This window comes from Erpetoichthys calabaricus, chromosome 17 (assembly GCF_900747795.2).
Source record: "Erpetoichthys calabaricus chromosome 17, fErpCal1.3, whole genome shotgun sequence".
Taxonomy (NCBI): domain Eukaryota; kingdom Metazoa; phylum Chordata; class Cladistia; order Polypteriformes; family Polypteridae; genus Erpetoichthys; species Erpetoichthys calabaricus.
Genome location: NC_041410.2, coordinates 54885749 through 54898121, shown reverse-complemented (window position 1 = coordinate 54898121; position 12373 = coordinate 54885749). Strand labels below are relative to the sequence as shown.

General features: G+C 39.3%; 1 protein-coding gene across 1 annotated transcript in view; it reads left to right on the top strand.

The window, feature by feature from the left end:
• scaper (S-phase cyclin A-associated protein in the ER) overlaps window positions 1-12373 on the top strand; it is a 720649-nt gene that overhangs the window by 139821 nt on the left and 568455 nt on the right. The window contains 2 exon segments of the mRNA XM_051920308.1: window positions 6722-6822; window positions 7001-7117. Coding sequence (XP_051776268.1) covers window positions 6722-6822; window positions 7001-7117 — 218 coding nt within the window.

The following is a 12373-nucleotide window of genomic DNA, read 5'->3' as shown; positions in this document are numbered from 1 at the left end:
GACGTGACAGAGGTATTGAATATATTAAAGAAAATAGGAACAGGCAAATCCCAAAACCCACATGATTCTAGACTGGTTAAGTTAATTTCTGCAGATAACACTGGGTCATATTTATCTACCTTTGAAAGACTTGCACAAGCTTATGATTGGCTACAAGAGCAGTGGTTTTTAGGGCTTGCTCCAAATTCAGTGGATCAAGCCCAAGATGTTTTTAAAGAAATTGACAGTGACAAGGAGAAAGACTATGAAAAGCTTAAGGGTCCTATACCAAACAAGTATGACACCAGTACAGAAAAATACCGGCAGAGGTTTCGTGAATTTTGCTATCAAGATGCTGAAGGTCCAAGAGAAGTCTGCAACCATCTAAAGGATCTGTTTTATCAATGGATCAAGCCTGTTACACGAACTACAGCACAAATGGCAGAGATTCTTATCTTGGAGCAATTCCTGACAATACTTCCTGATGAGATAAAGGTCTGGATTATGAAGCACCAGCCTGAGACTTTAGAAAAAGCAATTTATCTAGCTGAAGTCTATACATTGTGTGCCAAACAGCCTACTCAAAAGAGCCAGCTGGTAAGACCATTCAGAAATTGTTTTTTGAGATAAAGACAGTTATACAAAAAGTTGTTGTAAACTTTTCTGGGAAAGCAGCTCTGTAATTATTTTAAAATCTTTTATTCACAGTGCTTTTATTTTGAAGCTGACATTTAGCTTTTCATGAAAAGCATTGTTAGCTGTGTTTACTTCATATAATAAATGACACAAAGGAAGTAGCAGTTACAGGCTTTCACTGCCGTGATCCTTCTTATTAGTAACAGTATACTTATTAATCTTTGACTTTTAAATACAGTAGGCTATATTAAAAAAGTTCACAGTTAAACAATAACGAGATCCCTTCTCCTGTTTAGTGGAAAAATATTTGGCTGTCCCTACTTAACTATTCATGTGCTCATACTATATATTTCAGAACTTCCAAATAATAGTAATATAATAATATTAATAATATAATAATGATAATTTATTAAAGTGCAGTTTTACAAATTTCACTTTTGGTCATCCTTGTTTGTTTTGGGCCGATAAATGAAAAGCTAATTTTGGTCTTTATACTTTCATAGCGGTATACTAAAAGTGCAATTTAGATTTCTCCTGTATTATGCCTGTGGTCAAGGGCTGATCATCAGATGCATTTCTACTGTCTTGCTTTGGTTAGTAAAGCTTAATGTTCTGTTGTTTTGAGTTTGTTAACAGGAGAGTCTTTAGTTGGCGAATGAAAGCAACATTACAGGGGACCTAATTTAAATGTAATTTGAATCCATGGTATTGGACTCATTGAAAAAGTGCCTCTGAATCTAGCTTTTTGAATTTTAAAAAGATTAACTCTGCATCCAAGTATGGCTTTAGTATATGCTAAGCTTCTGTGTCTTTTATAGGAGGCATTACTATTCTCTATTTACTGTTGGTATTTATTAATGTACTAGTCATTTAGCCCGTTACAATAACAGGCGCTAGAACAGTAGTGCATAAACATTAGTAGGAACAGTCTATATTAAATGGCAAGGGACTTTGACCTCATTCTTTTTGTTGGTAGTATTTTTCTTTCTTTCATCCTTTCTTTAGTTGATGTTTACTTGCTGAGCTGACCGTTCTTCGTGGGCTGCCGCCGTGTATTGTGTGTCTTTAATTTTCTGTGACAGTAATACTGGCTTGTACGTCCGCTGGCTTGTACGTCCGTAATATACCTTTTAATTTTCTCTGTCGGTAATACAGGCATGCGCGTCGGTAATATGCCTTTAATTTCCTCTGACAGTAATACTGGCCTGTATGTGGCTGTAATATGAGTCACTGTATTGTGTACCTTTAATTTCCTCTCGCAGTAATACTGGTTTGTATTTCCGTAAAACGCCTATAACTTTCTCTAACAGTAATATCGTGCTTCACGCCGTGCCCCGCGCATGCGCACTCCACCAGAAGACACCCACACACGGACACCTGGACACACACAGGGATTTTGTTAAAGAGAATAATATTGTAAAATGACATTCTCATCTCATGCACTGTTCAGCCATAACATTTGAAAACCATCTGTCTAATATTGTGTAGGTCCCTCATTTGCAGCCAATACAGCTGTATCTTGTTAAGGCATGGATTCCACCAGATCTCTCAGGGTTAGCAGCAGATCCATTAAGTCCTGTACGTTGCGAGGTGCGGCCTCCAAGGACTGGCCTTGTTTTTCCAGTACATCTCACAGATGTTCCATCAGATTGAGATCTGGAAAATTCAGAGGCCAAACCAAACACCTTGAACTCTTTGTCATGTTCCTCACACCATTCCTGAACAAGTTTTGCAGTGTGGCAGGGCACATTATCCTGCTGAAATAGGCCACTGCCATCAGAGAATAGATAGATACTTTATTAATCCCAAGGGGAAATTCACAATTACCATTACCATGAAGGTGTGTATGTTGTTTACAACTATTTTAGTTAGGTGTTATGTCAGATTAATGTTCACATGAGTGTCACCACTCAAGGTTTCCTAGCAGAACACTGCCGAGAGCATCACACAGCTTGGCTTCTTCCAATAGTACATCTTGCTGCCATCTCTTCCCCAGAGAAATGATGCATGTGTACCTGGCCATCCACATGAAGAAAACGTGACTCAACAAACCAGGTCTTATTCTTCCATTGCTCCATGGTCCAGTTTGGATGTTTGGAAGCTCAAATGCCCATTGTAAGTGCTTTTGGCAGTGTACAGGGATCTGCATGGTCACTTTAACCAGTTTGTGGCTACATAGCCTCATACACAGAAAGCTTTTCTGAAGTGACTTTAGCTGCAGGTGGAAGCTCCTGTCACGCTCTATGCAACTATAAATAAGTACTATTTTCCTAATAAAGTACATGTGCAATGCCACTCCAGTACATGTGTAATGCAACTCCTTATTCAGGAAAAAATCTCAGTCATCCCACGAGAGAAGGACTTTCCAAAACTAAGTTCACAAAGCTTATTAAACCGTTTCTGGACAAAGGCAGAACCATAACAACAGGAGCTTCCACCTGCAGCTAAAGTCACTTCAGTACACATGTACTTTGTCTTCATGCCCGTGGCGATCAAACACAGGAAGCTCTGCAGTGTACTTGTGACTTTAGGCTGTAGGAAGATAAGTAAATAAATCAAGGCAAATAACATTCGATCTGATTTTTATATAAGTAACATATAAATGTTTTTTTATGTAAAGACCATCACAAAATTTATTCACAAACAGCATTTTGCATGATATGTTGGCAAGCTCTGTAAGCCCTGCTTTTTTTTTTTTTTTTGAAGGACATGTGTGGGGCAGGATGACGCCCGACCTGTTGCTGCATTCAAACAGTGCCATCTTTTGCCTTTACTCCTGGTGCAGCTGCGTTGTTCTTATGTGTGAGTGGATGTTTCTTGTGGGGAGGTCTTCTGTTCTCTTTCTCTGATGTAGAACCCTCATCCTCATCTGAGTTCACCTCTGTTATAGCACGTCTTTATTTGAAAACTAACAGCGTCAGATCGGCGGGAGCTTGAATATGACTCAGAGAATAAAACTAAATTAAAAAAAAAAAAAAAAAAAAACTAACTTTTTCAAGTACCATAAATTCAAACCCGGCTGTTACAGACTCAAATCAAATGTATGTTTTTATTCTATGATAGTAAGAATACGAGCAGCTCACTACTCAAAATGCAGGTATCCAGGATCGAACCGTGAACATCTTATGAGTCAGCAGTTCTTACCGCTACACCACCAAACCTACGAGTCAACAGTTCTTACTGCTACACCACCAAAGCGGTCGTATTAAGGACATGTCAGTTTCGTGACCTAATGCAAGTTCTTTTTCTGCAATTATATTCTTGAATAAAAGCACAATTGTTTTGTTAGACATGTACCTTTTGTGAAAGTGTATATTTGATATTTGGACTTCAGGCTTCACACATTATACAATTCACGTCGACATTTTTTCAGCTATTACTAAAACATAAAAAATGTTTCAGTTTTAATGATGTGTGTATATAGATTGTTGTAGACATGCAACACACATGAATGTATGTATTCCAAATGACGATATATAGTTTACCCTCTACAACTCCAGCACTTCACTCCAAGATAAACACTGAGCACTGAGAACCTTCTTTGTGAATTAAACTGAGGCGGTGGGCGGGGGAATGAAATAGCAGGCTGTTTGCTACTTGTGTTGTTCGACATATTTACAACACAAAAGATGCTGATGGAGAGGTGCGAAGGGATTTAAGGTGGGCCAGGATTACACGTTTTTTCATAGGCTTTGGTAATTCCAGTGTTAACTAAATACTCCGCCCAAAAATTGTGCACTCTATATGCTAATAACCCAGTGTGTTTTGTTGTGATGACTAAGAAGAAACTTGAATTTCATGTTTTCATGGAAAACAGAGATTAAAAAGTGTCCTAAAAAAATCTGTGCACATCAAAGCAGAAAACTTTGTTCAAATGGAATTTGAGCTATTAAATTGAAGATCTGCCTCTCCTCATTCAAGAGTCAAGAGTCCTGTCATTTTGGGAAGTTGACCTCTTGTATAAAATTGAATTTGGTTTATATTTATATACATTTTTTGAGTGTGAGTGCTGGCTAACAAAGAATGTCTTGCTTCATTAGGGTATGTCACATTGGTGTCATATCCCTGAATCAAAGTACCACAAGCTGTTAGTAAGAAACTCATTCCTTGCAGAGGGTGAAGTTTTACTGGACACACCATAACAAGGTCCAGGTGAGTAAGCAAGCTTATTACAAAAAGCTGTGCAAGGATATGAGTAAAGCCGTCCTTTTGCAGTTTTAATGCAGGTCATTTTGATAAAATAGGAGGTTATAGTATTTTAGATTTATTTTTGGCTTGTTAGGTGACCTGTGTATTTATAGTTTAAGTCAGTTTAAACTATATTCTGTTATATTCTTTATTCAGTCTTTTATTTGTTTGTTGGAAAACAAATTGTTAATTGTCAGTATAGCACTTAGTGTTTGGAAGTGGAGAGGTGCGTGCTGCTTGATTGCAGTAGAAGCCATTTTTGTACAGTGAGGCCTGTTTGCAATTCAGCAGCCTTTTTGGCAGCTGGCTAAATGGAGTTTCTTTTTTAGTTCCATTTTAGTTCCGTCCACACACATGCATTTACTCATTATAATAGTTTAGATTGTCCAGTCAGTCTAATATGCTGGTCTTTGGGGTGTGAGAGGAAACCTAGAGTAGCTGGAGAAAATCCTATGCTGACATTAGGAAACTGTGCAAACTTCACAAATCCATTTAGGGATTCTAAGCCTAATTTCTGAAGCTGTGATACAGTCCTGTTAACCATTGCACTCTACCAATTTCATTCTACATCTCATCGGGCATTATCTGACAAGGGTTTTGGGAGAGCAAATGGCAGTCTATGTAGATCTTTTATTTACCATTAATTAGAATTCTAATTCAACTTTTACATTAACATTTAGTAAATACTACAAAATTTTGTTGCATGTGAGGAAACATGTGATAAGTACTTGCATACCAGCTTTCAGATCATGTGTGTGGTGCCCGGCGGGCGTTCATGCCCGGCCAGGACGCCCAGAAGGACCGGAGGAGGGCTTGTGGATCCTCCGGAACACGAGGGGGCTACCTCCCTGGTTGCTCATCTCTGTAGGGGCCCGTGGTCACCGCCAGGGGGCGCACCAATGCCTTGGGAGTGTTGGACCTCGGTACTTCCGCCACACCGGGAAGTGCTGGGGGGAAGAGAATTGGAGACACCCGGTGGATTTCCGGTTTCTCCGCTGGAGCTTCTGCCACACAGGGGTGTGGCTACGAGCCCTCAGGATGCAGCTGGAGCCCTTCCGGGGTGAATAAAAGGGGCCGCCTCCCTCCAGTCAGGGGCAAGAGTCGGGAGGAAGAAGGACGAAGCTTGGTAGAGAGGAGTGGAGGCGGACCAGAGACAGAGAAGGCATTGTGCGTGTGGCCAAGGACTTGAGGGGTGATTGGTGCTGCGGCACTGGGTCTGTGCACTGTAAATATGATTAATAAATGTGTGTTGGGTGAAGCCATTGTGTTTACCTGTCTGTGTCTGGGCTGTTCCCCACATGTGTTACACATGTACCCAGTCTGTGGTTCTGGCTCTATCAGAAATTGTGTTTTTAGAGGACTTCAATAAGTGAAAATGATTAAAACCGGATTTAATTTTAGTCACTTGCCTTTATTCTTGAGACTTTGTGATTGACATATCCTCTATTCATCCATTAAATTATGTTTGCAGAAAAATGAAGCCAATCTCAAGAACACTGTGCACGATCAATGTTGGATGCATTTATGCTTACACCTACTGTTCAAGTTTATTTTAGAGTGTACAGTTAATCTGATTAAAATGTCGTTGGGGTGGCTTATCAATATAGGGGAGGGAATTTAAAATTGTTCTTCTGGTTCACCCTCACATTGATTAGGGGAATTTCTAACATGAAGAAAGACTGATGAAGGTTGTTTACGACTCAGAACAGGGTCTGGTTTTTTGGGCTGTCCTGTGTGTTCTGCTTTAAGCCAAAAAAGATGTAATTGCATACACTTTGAAAATAAATGCATTATTATTGCATTAAAAATGCATTACATAAAATTGCTGAAATTCAGTCTGGGTCACATTTTTTTTATTGTACTATAAATAACTATTCTGTTTTATTTTTATGGTATTATTTATTTAATTTCTTTTTAGGAAGTACTGATGATGCTTGATAACTATGTTCGTGATTTTAAAGCATTAATTGATTGGATTCAGCTCCAAGAAAAACTAGAGAAAACAGATGCACAGAACAGGTAGGCATTTCTATTTTAAAAGGACAATCTCACATTATTTTTGTTTTGAGAGATCATGTTAATCTATCGGTTTTCTTTGTGTTGATTATCATAGGGTATAAATAAATCTGAAATGTGCATATTTTTTTTTAATGCATTATAAGTTTAATTTAAATGTAATGTTTTCTTTTGAATATAGACCAACATCCTTGGCTTGGGAGGTGCGAAAAATGTCACCAGGTCGCCATGTTATGTCTAGTCCATCAACAGACAGAATTAATCCAACACAGAGTGCACGGAAAGCATTGAATTTTGGGTAGGATCACATTTGTTTTGATTTTTAGGTTTTTTATATTATTTATTTCATAAATGAGCTAGCTATATTTAGTGTCATGGATATAAAAAAGAAGACTTATTTAGGGCAATTGTAAATTTCTGGGTTTCCCTGCTTTACTCCTTACATGCATAACACAGGTAATCTGTAGCACACCACTAAAATCAGTTATATTGTATGGTCCCTATACATAGCTGTATCATTACTAAGGAGCACAGTGCACTCCGTGTGTACATGCAGGAAATTCCAGCACTGTGTATACTAATTCTTTTTTCTGCAGGAATGCACACAACATATAAATCCCTCCCCTTGCTGTTCCCTAGTAACCACTCTTGCCCCTTTCATGTTTCTTGCAGTAAAGGTTGAGCACATGCACACTCCAAGCACTCCAAGTGTCAGAGTGTTTCCAATATTGTTTCCATTTCCTCATGCATCTTTAGGATTGCAGTCACTATGATTGCTCTCATTATTGTCATAACAGGCATTCTATCAGAACAACAGCAACACATGTCAAACAGTGTTGTTTTCAATACAAACCTTTTAAATATAAAAAGACAAGAAGATTAATGCTGACTTAGTGCATGAAAAAAATTTTTACATGTTAGAATTGTTTGACCAATTTTGAATACAGCTAATCTTGTCTTATTGCATAGCCCATCACTGATACATACATTACACAATAAAATTACGATACATCCTTCTTTCAACAGTAATTTGGCCGGTGGAAGACCAGACAGTTTTAACGGTTGTAGATATTCTACGGGATATTGTAAGCTGATGTTTTCATCTTCCCCACCATCACCACCAACTGTTTCAGCATAGTCTACGCATAGATACACATTTAACCAATTTGCCGTGTAACCGATCAACAGTTTTCGTGTTAATTTGTTTGACTTAGTTTCTCAGTGCTAGGATTGCCCCTGTACTCACTTCTTCTGTTGATAACCCTTTGGGATGAACTTCTTCAATAAAATTTGGACATAATAAGTCTTCTTTTATTGGGAACTTAAAGTGAGGAAAATGTAAAAATTTATAAGAGCTGAGACCACAGGAACTGTGTCTGACAAAAGTATTCACACGAATGAGAGGTGAGAGGACCATGGGTGTGGGTCATTAACCGGAAATGGTTGAGAGGAGGGTTGGACCACCTCTACCAACTTGAAAAAATCTCTTGGCAATAGTCTTGTCTAGTCTCAGGATTTTCTTTTATAACAGAGAGATGTGTGTACTGTTAGCCAACAGGGTGCTGGTGGAAGTTGGGCTACTGTTGGCCGAAGAAGGAGAAGGGGGCGGGGGTTGGGGGAAGAGACGTGTTCGGAGGCAGAAGGACAGGAGGAAGGTAAAGCGTGTGTAACTGAGTGTAGGAACTTTGAATGTTGGCAGGCAGTATGACTGGTAAGGGAAGAGAGTTAGCCGATATGATGGAGAGAAGGAAGGTTGATATATTGTGCGTGCAAGAGACTAAATGGAAGGGGAATAAGGCCAAGTGGATCGGAGGTGGATTCAAATTGTTCTATCATGGTGTGGATGGGAGGAGAAATGGGGTAGGGCTTATTCTTAAGGAGCAGTATGTCAAGAGTGTTTTGGAGGTGAAAAGAGTGTCAGACAGAGTAATGAAGCTGGAAACTGAAGATGTGATGATGAATGTTGTTAGTGCACCCGCAAGTTGGGTGTTCGATGGATGAGAAAGAAGATTTTTGGAGTGAGTTGGATTAGGTGATGGACAGTGTACCCAAGGGACAGAAAGTGGTGATTGGAGTGGATTTCAATGGACATGTTGGTGAAGGGAACAGAGGAGATGAGGAGGTGATGAGTAGGTATTGTGTCAAGGAGAGGAATGAAGAAGGTCAAAGAATAGTGGATTTTGCAAAAAGGATGGGCATGGCTATGGTGAATATTTACTTTAAGAAGAGGAAGGAACATAGGGTGGCATACAAGAGTGGAGGAAGATACATACAGGTAGATTATATCCTATGCAGAACAGTCAATCTGAAGGAGATTGGAGACTGCAAACTGGTGGCAGGGGAAAGTGTAGTTAGGCAGCATAGGATGGTGATCTGGACACTAAGGAGGGTGAAAAGGACCTGTACCAATTGGCTATGCAGAGGGACTGACCTGGGAAAGATGTGCAGCAGATTGGGCTGATAAAGATGGAAACATACTCCCAAGTGAGGAGTGTGTGTTGAGCAGATGGAAAGAGTACTTTGAGAGGCTGATGAATGAAGAAAATGAGAGAGAGAGAAGTTTGGATGATGTGGAGATGGTAAATCAGGAAGTGCAACGGATTAGCAAGGAGGATGTAAGGACAGCTGTGAAAAGGGTGAAGACTGGAAAAGCCGTTGGTCCAGATGATATACCTGTGGAAGCATGGAGGTGTTTAGGAGAGATGGCAGTGGAGTTTTTAAACAGATTGTTTAATGGAATCTTGGAAAGTGAGAGGATGCCTGAGAAGTGGAGAAGAAGTGTACTGGAACCGATTTTTAAGAATAAGGGGGATGTGCAGAGCTGTAGTAAGTACAGGGGTATAAAATTGATAAGCCACAGCATGAAGTTATGGGAAAAAGTAGTGGAAGCTAGGTTGAGAAGGGAGGTGATGATTAGTTAGCAGCAGTATGGTTTCATGCCAGGAAAGAGCACCACAGATGCAATATTTGCTCTGAGAGGGTTGATGGAGAGGTATAGAGAAACCCAGAAGTAGTTGCATTGCGTCTTTGTGGACCTGGAGAAAGCATATGACAAGGGTGCCTAAGAGGAGTTGTGGTATTGTATGAGGAAGTCAGGAATGACAGAGAAGTATGTACAAGTTGTATAGGATATGTACAAGGGAAGTGTGACAGTGGTGAAAACTGCAGTAGGAGTGATGGATGCATTTAACGTGGAGGTGGAATTACATCGGGGTTCGGCTCTGAGCCCTTTCTTATTTGCAATGGTATTGGACAGGTTGACAGACAAGATTAGACAAGAGTCCCCGTGGACTATGATATTTGCTGATGACATTGTGATCTGTAGTGAGAGTAGGGAGCAGGTCGAGGAGACCCTGGAGAGTTGGAGATTTGCTCTAGAGAGGAGAGAAATGAAGGTCAGTAAGAACAAGATGGAATACATGTGTGTGAATGAGAGGGAGGTCAGTGGAATGGTGAGGATGCAGGGAGTAGAGTTGGTGAAGGTGGATTAGTTTAAATACTTGGGATCAACAATTCTGAGTAACGGGGATTGTGGAAGAGAGGTGAAAAAGAGAGTGCAGGCAGGGTGGAATGGGTGGAAAAGAGTGTCAGTAGTTATTTGTGACAGACGGGTATCAGCAAGAGTGAAAGTGAAGGTCTACAGGACAGTAGTGAAACCAGCTATGTTATATGGCTTTGAGACGGTGGCACTGACCAGAAAGCAGGAGACAGAGCTGGAGGTGGAGGAGAGTTAAAGATGCTAAGATTTGCATTGGGGGTGAAGAGGATGGACAGAGTTAGAAATGAGTACATTAAAGGATCAGCTCAAGTTGGACGGTTGGTAGACAAAGTCAGAGAGGCAAGATTGCGTTGGTTTGGACATGTGCAGAGGAGAGATGCTGGGTATATTGGGAAAAGGATGTTAAGGATGGAGCTGCCAGTAAAGAGGAGAAGAGGTAGGCCTAAGAGAAGGTTTATGGATGTGGTTAGAGAGCACATGCAGTTGGTGGGTGTAACAGAGCAAGATGCAGAAAACAGGATGATTTGGAAGAAGATGATCTGCTGTGACAACCCTTAACAGGAGCAGCTGAAAGAAGAAAATACTTAATGTGCATCACAGGTAAATTAATGGAAGGAAGTATTAAGCAAAAGATTGAGCAGAACATGGCAAGAACTGGAGTTTTAGTGAAAAGTCAACAAGGGTCCAGCTGGGGGAGATTGTGTTTTACTATAACGCTGGAATTCTTTGAATAAGCAACAAAAGCATATGATCAGAGAGGTGCATATGATATTATTTATCTTGATTTTTAGAAGGCATTTGAAAAGGCCCCAAATGAGAGGCTAGCAATAAAACTGAAAGAAGTGGAAGTTCATAGTGTAGTGTGTGAATGGGTGCAAAATAGGCTAAAATATAGAAAGCAAAGGGTTATGATGCGAGAAACCTTGTCAGAATTAGGTGATGTTAAAAGTGACGGATCTCAGGGGCCAGTGCTAGTACCGCTGCTATTTTTAATATATAAACTAGCTGAAATACCAGGCGTTACCCAGAAGGAAAAGATTATTATTTTTTTTTTCTTTTTAATTGTTTGAGCAAAATATAATTAAAAAAAAAACAACTTTAAAAATAAAAAAAGAACAAACAATGAAGACTCACCAATGTGTTTGTCTTGTGGAACCAGCCAACTCTATTTAATTTAAAAAGCAACAGGGGCACGGTGGTGCTCAAAAATAACGAATGCTGGCAGTTACCTCCAGTTCACCCTCTGGTGGTCATTCCGAGTGTCAACTGGATGATAACATGCATACATGACCGCAAGATCACCCCCCACCCTACCCAGAAGGGGGTGGGTTAGGGTTGATTTCACCCTACAGTATTTTAAGTCGACCAATGAGAAACATGCATACCAAGTGTCATGAAAACTACTCCAGCCGTTCTATATATATAATATATAATATATATATATATATATATATATATAAAATATACACATTTATTATCTGAATAGGAATATAAGCAACAACCTGGTTAAGTTTTCAGATGATACAAAGCTAGAATTAGTAGAATCATAAAGGGAATTGGAAAGTATTCAGGCTTGGACACTTCTGTGGCTGATAAAATTTTATGTAAGTAAATGTAAGGTATTAAATATAGGAAGTAGAAATTTTAGATTTGAATACACAACGGGATGTCTGGAACTTGACAATATAGTCTTTTTGTACACTAATCTGAGGTTAATTTAAGACCTTATTGAAAAAGTACAGTAATACTAGTAATAATTTCACTGTTCTATACACAATTTACTATTCTAAACCCACCTTGCAGTAAGTTACATGTAAGAGGAATAAAGAAAACCATTAGCAACTTGAAAGGCAACTATAAAATTTGTATAACTAATCTGGTAATAAAGTATACAGAAAGTAACTATTGTTCAAGAGCTGTCCTCTTAGAGTCAGTCTAAGAAAGTTGGTGAAAAAAAATCTGTTCTGTGAATAACCTGAGGAAAATGTGCATTATCTGCATTGCTGTATAGTTCAATTCTACTCCATATATTAAATGGAAAAAGACTTTGTTAAT